General features: G+C 42.5%; 1 protein-coding gene across 1 annotated transcript; it reads left to right on the top strand.

The window, feature by feature from the left end:
• The first annotated feature begins 553 nt into the window (after positions 1-553).
• Usp51 (ubiquitin specific peptidase 51) lies at positions 554-3008 on the top strand. The gene has a single exon (XM_021154046.3). The coding sequence runs from the start codon at positions 779-781 to the stop codon at positions 2762-2764; it is 1986 nt and encodes a 661-aa protein (XP_021009705.1). The 5' UTR covers positions 554-778; the 3' UTR covers positions 2765-3008.
• Positions 3009-10394: the final 7386 nt, after the last annotated feature.

The following is a 10394-nucleotide window of genomic DNA, read 5'->3' as shown; positions in this document are numbered from 1 at the left end:
CTGTGGATGGGGGTGGTCACGCGTGAAGGGAGTCTGAATTCTGGGGGAAACCCTAGGAAATGAGAGGACAGGAGCAAGAAACGGGGTGTGAGGGCACAGGCACGAAAGAGCAAGAGAGGGCGCTCGAGCGTGGCACACAGCAAGCGCGCTTAGGAGTAGAGGCTGGAAGCATAGGTAAGAAAGGAGGCAGGGGACACTTTCGTCCACTGAGTCAGTTTTTTTCAAAGATAACCTCCTTTCAGCCATATTTAACATACATTGTTGACTCAAGGGGTTTAAAGATGCAAGGAAAAAACGTAGAAAAAGGTGCGCCAAAGCGAGGCTGCACAGAGCGCCGAAAAGACAGCGGGTTATGCCTTTTTAAAAGAGTTGCCATCCTTTTCACCCTAAAGCTCAGGACAGTTCCCTTCCCCCCTCCTTCCCCGGTACCAGCAGTTCTGGCGGCCTTTGGAGCAGGTAGCCGCGGGCTCGGGCTCGGCACGCCACGCGAGCCCCCGGTGCAGGGGCGGAGCCGCGGCCGCGCGCGGGGCTCGCGGCAGGGGGAGGGGCTGAGGCTAACGGCACCGCGGCCATGACGCCGGGCTGGCCGTCCACACGAGTTCCTGTCTCCCTCCACCCATAGTCATAGCTCATTCCCAGACGCGTTTCTTCCCAGGCTTGGGAGTGAGCCGATGGCCCACGTTCGAGAAGCGTCCCGGTCCTCCCGCTCTGTCGCCTGTTGGAGTTCGGGAGGTGGTCGAGGAGCCTGTCTGGAGCAGGCAGCTGAGAGTGCATCGAGATGCGGGGTACACAGGGAGCCCAGGAGATGAAGCCGGAGCTGTGGCCGGAGCCCAAGCCCACGTCGGAGAACTTAACAAGTAGGGGCAGTGGCAGCTATGAGAAGGTGCTCCCTTCTATCCCGGCTGCTTGTCACACCAGCTCCAGCTCGGTTTGCCCGCGCCGCAAGCCCCGCCCTCGGCCCCAGCCCAGGTCCCGCTCCAGGGGAGGGCGTGGGCTCAAGGCCCCACCCCCGCCTCCCGCCAAACCTCCGCCTCCCCCGCCAGCGCCGCCACCTCCACCCCTGCTCAAGCAGCGGTCCGTGGCCTGGCGCAATTCCAGACGTAGATCCAGGCCTGGACCCAGACCCCAAACACGGAAAAGCTACTCTAGTGACCATGGCTCCTCTAGGGATTCAGATGGCTCAGAGAACAGTTTACTGGAGATAGGGTCTAATAAGGGTCCCACAGGCTGCTGTCATGTAGAGAGCTTTAAAGTAGCTAAAAACTGGCAGAGAAACCTGCGGATGATCTATCAGCGTTTCATTTGGAGTGGAACCCCGGAGACTAGGAAACGTAAGGCAAAGTCATGCATCTGTCAAATATGTAGTACTCACAAGAACAGACTCCACTCTTGTCTGTCCTGTGTATTTTTTGGATGCTTTACTGACAAACATATTCATATTCATGCCGAAACAACGGAACACAATTTAGCAGTAGACCTCTGTCATGGGGTTATATATTGTTTTATGTGTAGGGATTATGTATATGACAAAGATATAGAAAAGATCGCCAAAGAAACAAAAGAAAAAATTCTGGGACTGTTATCATCCCCTACAGGAGATACATCTTATCAGCAGTTGATGGCATCTGAGGTGGAAGAAAACCAATTAACCTGCGAGTCAAAAGATCAGGAGACCAGTTTGGTAAAACCCAAGAAAAAGAGGAGGAAAAAGACAATGTATTATACTGTAGGCTTCAGAGGATTAATTAATCTTGGTAATACTTGCTTTATGAATTGTATTGTCCAAGTACTTACTCACATTCCGCTACTGAAAGAGTTCTTCCTTTCAAATAAGCACAAATGTATGATGACAAGCCCCAGCTTGTGTTTAGTCTGCGAGATGTCTTTACTTTTTCAAGCTATGTACTCGGGGAACCAAAGTCCTCATATTCCCTATAAATTACTACACCTGATATGGATCCATGCAGAGCATCTAGCAGGCTACAGACAACAGGATGCTCAGGAGTTTCTTATTGCAATATTGGATGTGTTGCATAGACACAGCAGAGATGATGGTATCGACCAGGAAGGTAACTCCAACTGCTGTAATTGCATCATAGATCACATCTTTACAGGTAGTCTGCAGTCAGATTTAACATGTCAAGTTTGTCATGGTGTCTCTACTACCATAGACCCATGCTGGGACATTAGCTTGGATTTGCCTGGGCCTTATACCCCAGGGAGGGCTAGTAGTAGCACATCGAGTAGGGATGGCCAGAAGCCACGAGTCATCTCACTTACAGATTGCCTGAAGTGGTTTACAAGGCCCGAAGACCTGGGTAGCAGTGCCAAAATCAAATGCAGTCAATGCCAAAGCTACCAGGAATCTACCAAACAGCTCACAATGAAGAAATTACCGATTGTGGCCTGCTTTCACCTGAAAAGATTTGAACATTTAGGCAAACAGAGACGAAAGATTAATAGTTTTATCTCGTTTCCTTTGGAGCTGGACATGACACCGTTCTTGGCTTCTACTAAAGAAAGCATAATGAAAGGCCAGCCATTAACAGAGTGTGTACCCAGTGAGAATAAGTATTCTTTGTTTGCAGTAATTAACCACCATGGAACTTTGGAAAGTGGCCATTACACCAGTTTTGTCCGACAGGAAAAAGACCAGTGGTTCAGCTGTGATGATGCTGTAGTCACCAAGGCTACAATGGAAGAATTACTCAATAGTGAAGGGTACCTACTGTTCTATCATAGGCAAGATATAGAGAAAGAATAATCTTATCCAGAATGATTTCCAGACCAAAAAAAAGTTTTTAAAGTGAAAAAGAAGAAAAAACAAAAAAAGAAAACGACAAAGAGACAACACAAGCCTACCAGGATGGACAATTGTAATGCCATTACAACAACAAGCACCTCTTAAAAGAAACACAAAAATCTACCTGGAGTGGATAATGACCATATATGACAAGTGGCACTTTGGCATAAAGGAACTATTTTACCCTGTCCCATAAGTCTATGGGAGGAAGACATTGAATTTTCAATCAGTGACCATTAGCCTTAAGAACTGGGGGGGGGGGGGAGTCAAGAGGGAGGAGAGGAGAGGTGAGGTTGAAAGGGTCACAAAAAGCAAATTAAATATAGTCTCAACATGTAGGAGGATCTTCTCAAATTAAATTTTATTTCTTCAAAGATATTGTGTTAGTGGGGGGTATATTTTAAGAATGGGGTTTTTCATTGATTGTAGTTATAGTTTTGAGTGTACAAAGTAGTCTGGAGAAAAACCAAATATTTTAAACAAAAAACTTTAAAGCTTTAAAAGAAAACAATTAAGAAACACTTTTGAAGGTTTTAAGAGAACATTTTAAATGTTAAAAATTTAAGTTAAGTATTTTAGAAGAAATATTTTTAAATGTTTTTAATTTAAAATTATTCCAAATTGTTAGTATGTAAAAATAGAGTATGAAAATAGAGTATTCTAAAAATTTTCTAAAATTTTTGCAAGTTAAGATGAAACCTGAACATTTCTAAGGTGGTTAGTGAAAAAAAAAAAAACACTAACTTAAAATCAGTAAGGGAAAATCTTAGAAAGTGAAAACATTTGGATTCTAAATATTTAAAGCATAAAATATATGCATTGGAAAGACCAAAATTTACAAAAATTATACCTATAATAATTTAAAAAGTAAAATTTCAAGGTATATAGAATGAAATGAAATTTTAAGTGAAATTCAGGAAAGGTGATTTAAAAGAAGAAAGTTTAGAACTATTCAAGGGAACAGGTAATTAGTTTTAAAGATTTCAATTTTTTAAATATTAAGAGAGAACCTTCTGTAAATTCAACTGCAGAGATTTCAGTATAAAAACCAACTTTTAAGTTTAAAAAGAATATTCTCATACAAACTGACACCTGAAAAAACATGTAAATAAGATCATATTTGAAAGGTGAAAGTTTTATTTTGTACTTTAGCACATTGAAATATAGATGGATATAAAAGAGATAAATGATAGAGTGAGAAGACAAAATGGTTTGTGAACATATGTATTTTTTTAATCTTATGTCAATGCAGATAACTATATCGGAAAAAGGTAATGCCATCAAGATTTTTTCCCATTTAGAATTCATTATTAGAACATCGTTAGCTTCTGAAAGAAGGCTTTTAATAATTTTGTGGCTTAGAGAAATTAGATCATAACTATGAAGCTTTGGCTTTTGGTGTTTTAGCCCCATGGTCTGGCTGAAAAAGTGGCAGGGACCCTTAACTGAGGAAACTCCCACCCTCTCTGCCTTCAGTCTTTTGTCTCATGGGGAAACAAGATATTTTAATTTCTACAGTAGAACTCTGAGTTTGTGTTTAACAGTCCTGCTAATTCCTTATCCCTCTTCATGCCCACCCACCCCATTCCTCTTTCCCTGAATCCCATACTTCCCTGGCCTTATCCCAGCCTGTAAGGATCCTTTCTTAGTGAATACCTGGTGATTTCATTCCTTCAAGACTAACTCCCAGATGACTTCTCTGGAACCATCCCTGGATCCCCTATGCAGGCGTAAAATAGATAGTCCCCATCCCCATCTCTCCTACTGTGCCTCCAAAGTACTTCGTCTATACCTCGATGAATAATACTTATTCGACTGTGATTCTACTGTAGCATTGTGATTGTCTACCTCTCTGCACCAGACCCTGAGAGCAGAGGGACAAGCCTTATTCACTTTTGTGTTAATAAATGTTTGTTGAATGCAAAAGCAAGTTTCATTATTTGCTCTGTTCACCCTGTTAGGAATACATTTTTCCATATTTCACCAAGCTCTCATTAAATGCCCAGTGTTGCAATACAATATGATAAAGCTTGTATTCCCCCCACCCCACCCCCAGAGACAGTGTATGAAATGCTCCTTAGCTTTTTGGGGAATAGCTTAACAAAAGATGTACTCACTGAGAGAATAATCAGGAGTTGGGGAGGGAGAGAGAACCAGAAATAATAGAGGGAAAAGCACCCAACCCTGGAAGACTGGATGGACAGTGGGGACCACCACCTGAAGGAGAAGCTGAGCTCTCTGGTATGTATATGACAACACCACTATCACAGTTTCCCACACCTTCCCACGATGAGGCAGTATATCTTACCACTCCACTGCAGAGTTTTATATCATACTGTGTCATGACTTCGCAGCAGAAAAGTGACATCTGGTGGCTGTAGTTTGTCTGTTTAGCACTTTGTTCTTCCACAAGTCTTTGTGGTCTAGATGAGAGTTTGTATACTGGCTGGTTTTGTGTGTCAACTTGACACAAGCTAGAGTCATCAGAGAGGAAGGAGTCTCAGCTGAGGAAATACCTCCATGAGATCCAGCTGTAAGGCATTTTATTAGTTAGTGATCAGTGAGGTGTGGGGAGCTCAGCCCATTATGAGTGGTGCCATCCCTGGCCTGGTGGTTCTGGGTTCTATAGGAAAGCAGGCTGAGCAAGCCAGTAAGCAGTGATCAATGAGGTGTGGGGAGCTCAGCCCATTATGAGTGGTGCCATCCCTGGCCTGGTGGTTCTGGGTTCTATAGGAAAGCAAGCTGAGCAAGCCAGTAAGCAGTATCCCACTGTAGTCTCTGCATCAGCTCCTCCTTCCAGGTTTGAGTTCCTGTCCTGACTTCCTTTGGAGATAAACAGCAATGTGGAAACGTAAGCTGAATAAACCCTTTCCTCACCAACTTGCTTTTTGGTCATGGTGTTTCATCACAGCAATAGAAACCCTAAGACAGTGTGAATCCCTTTGCCCTGACTCTTCCTCTGCATAGTGAGCCCATCACTCAACATAGGCCATGTTAATTTTCAGTCTTCTCACACAACAGGAAAGCTGTTTGGTTCCTGGCAGTTGGAAAGCAAAATAGAAACCAGCAGGGGCCAAGAGCTCTGTATTTCCAAAGGAAGTCAGGACAGGAACTCAAACAGGACTGTTACCTGGAAGCAGGAGGTGATGCAAAGACCATGGTAAGATACTGCTTACTGGGGTATGCCCCAGTGGTATAACTTCCTTCTACTAAACCTCCTAAAGGTTTCACAACCTCCCAGTGACTAGACTAATGGCCAGTGACTTTAAAATGCATGGACTTTTGGAGGACATTTAACTGCCAAACCATAACAACCTGTTAGCAGTTATTATCTAAAGGTAATGTGGCAAATAGCAAGAATCCTAATGTAGTTCCTAACTAGCAGAAACTTGGCCTGTATTTTAGTCTGCCTGTGTTGTTGTAATAAAATGCCCAAGCCAGAGCAATTTTAAAAAATAGAACTTTCCCTTACTTCTAGAGACTAGGAAGTCCAAGACCAAGGTGTCATTAAGGCTGATGTCTGGGTAAGGGCTGTGTTTTTTGTCACGATGCTGCTATCTTGGTTGGTCCAAAGATGAGAACATCCTGTCTCAATTGGTGGACAGAGCCCAAAAGCCACTGAGGACTTAGCAGGTCCCATTCAGCCTTAAGAGCACTAATTTGTGCATGATGGCTGAGCATTTTGACCTGTTCTCCAAAGGGCCATGCTCATTAGTACTATTGAATTGAAGATTAACTTTCAATGTATAAATTTTTGTGATTCAGACTGTAGCAGTCCTTAGGCTATGCACTCACTGTCTGTATAAGAGTCTACAAAGGCTACTTCTGATCACATGGTTCTAGCTGCCACAACCAACCGCAGGAATGATTTACTGGTTTCAAATGAGAATGCTTAGTTTCAGTGAACACAGACAAAGCTCTAGTTACAGAAGCACTGGAAAGGAGCCCCAAGCCATGCTATGATCTCTTGGATTGTAGTCACTTGTTGATATTAATTAATCTTTCCCTTAGAGCAGAGGTTCTCAACTTGTGTGTCTTCACCCCTTTGGAAATCAAAGTATCTTTTCACAGTATTAGATATCCTGGCTATCAGATATTTATATTACTGCTTGTAACAGTAGTAAAATTATGAAGTAGCAACAAAAATAAATTTATGCTTGTGTGTGGGGGGGTATCACCACAACATGAGAAAGTGTTTTAAAATGATGACCACATTAGGAAGGTTGAGGATTACTGCCCTAGAGTCTTCACCACAGTTTATTCTAAAAAGGAGGAATGAATAACAGGACAGGAGCTCCGTTCTTTGGGACTTGGACATTTGAACATAGGAAGGATTTAGATCTGAGGTTTGGAGCTTGCATCAGGAATTGGAGTAGCACACATTCAAAGCTGCAGCAAAACAAGTAGAGGGAAGACTGGAGTCATCACTAGATGCCCAAGAGGATCGTGGCAAAGGGCATAGAGAGATGCACAGCCTGTGGGAGAGTGTCAATAGTTTATTATTTATTAAAGACTATTGTTGATGATCCATACATTCACCTAACAGTAGAGCCCAGAGACATTGTAACAGAGGAAACAGATTCTGAATTTATTGAAATTCATCCACATAGATAGCCCTGGTCTAGACAACATCCATGGATCCTGCCTAGGATGAGAGACCCTAGGACTCTCTCCTCATTTCTTATTCTGAGCCTTTGACAGCAGAGGGGAGTTTGCTAGAACAAGGAAGGAGGATGGTCACAAGAGACCTCTGGATCCCAGTCACAGGGAAGTTCCTGAAGGAAGAGTGATTAGAAATATAGAATATATTCCCAAGGAAAATGTGCCATGTTTTACTATTCAATGTAAGAGTATTTATTTCCTTAGCCACAGCTAAGAAAAACATCTTTAATTTCATCCATTCTATAGTTTCTACATATGAAACTTTAGTTTCCACATATGAACCTATAGAAGGATATTGTGATTAAATCATTGGCTAGTTATGCAATCTGTGGCTTAAATCCTCATCCTTCAGAGAGTATCTTACATCCTTTAAAAAGAGATTTATTTTTATTATTTTAAGTCTCTGTATGTGTGTGCATGTGCGAGTGTGAGTGTGTGTTTTGTGTGCATACCTGTGCGCACACATGTGCGCGTGTATGTGTGTGTGTGTGTGTGTGTGTGTGTGTGTGTCTGGCTGCTTGTATGATCTAAGATCTGAGGGCAGGTGCTGCATAGGTCCAAAATGTTAGATTCCCCTGGGGCTGGAGGAGTTACAGGTGGTAAAGTACAGGCACAACTGCCTGAAGTGAATACAAGAATTTGAATTCGGGCCCTGTAGAAAAACAGTATGTGCTCTTAAAAATGGAGCCATCCTCCAAATTGCTTTATGTCTCTTATGCAAACTCAAGTAGACACTATACGGTTTATAAGTATAGACAGAACAATAGGAATGCTAGGTGTTTGTCAACTTCACATAAGTTAGAATTTTCTAGAAGGAAAGAACCTCAGTTAAGAAAATGCTAAGCGAAAGGGAGTATTTTTTTGTGAATAATAATTGATGTAAGAGGGATCAGCTCACTCTGAATAGTGCCATTTCTACACAGATGGTCCCAGGGTATATGCAAAAGCAAACTGAAGGCTGAGAGGCACAAGAAAGTAAGCAGCATTTATCTGCGGCCTCTGTTTCAGGTCCTATCTCTTGGTTTTGCCATTGAGTTCCTCCTGCCCTGAATTCCCCCAGGGATAGAGCGACCCTTGAGTTCACACAAACCCTTACTTCCTTAAGTTGTTTTTAGTCATGCTGCTTGATCACCGCCATAGAAACCATAACTAAGACACTAGACTCCGACGGAGTCATTTATTCACAGTAAAGGAAAATTGGACTTTCCTATGCAACAGGACTGGAAGCACAAAGCAAAACACCTATCCACAAAACAGATGGCTCATACAACTTGAAGAGAGGGCAACAAGAGACCCACAGGAAAAAAAAAAACAACAACAACAACAGAGGTTAATGCCAGGTAATGACTGGAGTTAGACAAATTGGAATCCATGGCTTGATGTGTAGAAGGTGTGAGTACTCCACTGGCTTAAAAAGACCAGGAAGCAAAGATTTAAAGACAATTTCATCCATAATTTGGCCCAAAATAGATAACTTGAATATAAATGTCACTTTTATGAAAAACTGCCATATAGGAAAACAACAAGCAGGCAATAGGCACAGGATTTGCAAAATTGCAAAAACAAACAAACAAAAAAGTCTAAGCAAAATGCATGGTTTGGGAATTCGTGGAGGTAGCTGGTCCCATTGATTTCACAATGCAGCCAGATTAGGTATGACACAATGCAGGTAAATGAACCCTGCCTAGAGCAAAGAATTTATCGAAAATTTTTATCTGTAAAATTACCCTCTCTGTTGAAATCAAAAACTCTTCCCTCTACTAACCTGGGTCTGCTCTACAAGAGTTATCTCAGTGCCTTCAGGACACCAACCCAAAGGGAAGATAGTAGCCACAGCTGGCCTGACACTGATTATGGGGACAGTGTGATCAACTGGACCTATAACTTTGAGGACTCATACCACAGACCCAGGCTTTCCCGAGATTCTGGCTCCCCTTTAAGATGCCCGCTCCATTATACATAGATACACTGGTTTATCTGCTAAGACAGCCTTCTCATACCATACAAGTGAGGAGAGTTAGGGAGGGGGCTCTCAGAAGACAAGGGCAACATATCGTGACAAGAGCTGCTGGGGAAATAGTTCTACACCTATCCCAAACTAACTTGTCTCTGACTACCAAACACTCCCAGATCTCTACTCAAAGCAAAGATTTCTGCGAGAGTCTATTGCTTGCTAGGTTGGGAAGGATGAGAGAAAAACAGCCATGTCCCCTGAGGGCCTTACATTCCCCTCCCCCCCCCACCCCCATTGATGTATGAGTTACCAAAGGTCCTGAAGAGGATCTTAAGAGTCAAAAATCACACTTCAGCCTCAAAATCCAGAGTTGAATAACTAAAAATCATGGTTCAGTAGTATGAATGGGGAGCCCAAAGGGACAAATTCCACCCACTTCCCAAACAGACTTTTTGTCTGTATCCAAGTAATGTGAACATTACAAAGAGAGGCTTCAGATTGACATATAACAGACACATTCGAAAATGGCAGTGACTCAAACAAGGGAAGCAGGAAGATGGTCAAAAACTTATATAATGTAACTGTCAGTGACTCAAACAAGGGAAGCAGGAAGATGGTCAAAAACTTATATAATGTAACTGTCTAACTGTAATTTCGAGTGATCAAACCAAACTTGTAGAATAATAAAACGTACAAAATGAGGACATTTCAGCAGTAGGCTGCTTTCAGGAACTATAATCCTCTGTCTCTCTGCATCTCTTTGTCTCTTTCTGTTTCTTTGTCTCTGCCCTGTCTTACTATTTCTCCTGTGTGGTGTGAGTAGCAGAGAGAGAGAGAGAGAGAGAGAGAGAGAGAGAGAGAGAGAGGTGTGTGTGTGTGTTAAAACAGAGTGAAGTCTCTCTCAGCATTCACCTTTGCTTGCACAATGCTCTTATCCAGGCTGCCACTTTGACTGATTCCTTGCATCACTCATTG

Source organism: Mus caroli, unplaced genomic scaffold, assembly GCF_978045245.1.
Source record: "Mus caroli unplaced genomic scaffold, Mus_caroli_1 scaffold_5, whole genome shotgun sequence".
Taxonomy (NCBI): domain Eukaryota; kingdom Metazoa; phylum Chordata; class Mammalia; order Rodentia; family Muridae; genus Mus; species Mus caroli.
Note: the sequence above shows the minus strand (reverse complement) of the source record. Positions and strands in the feature narration are given on the sequence as shown.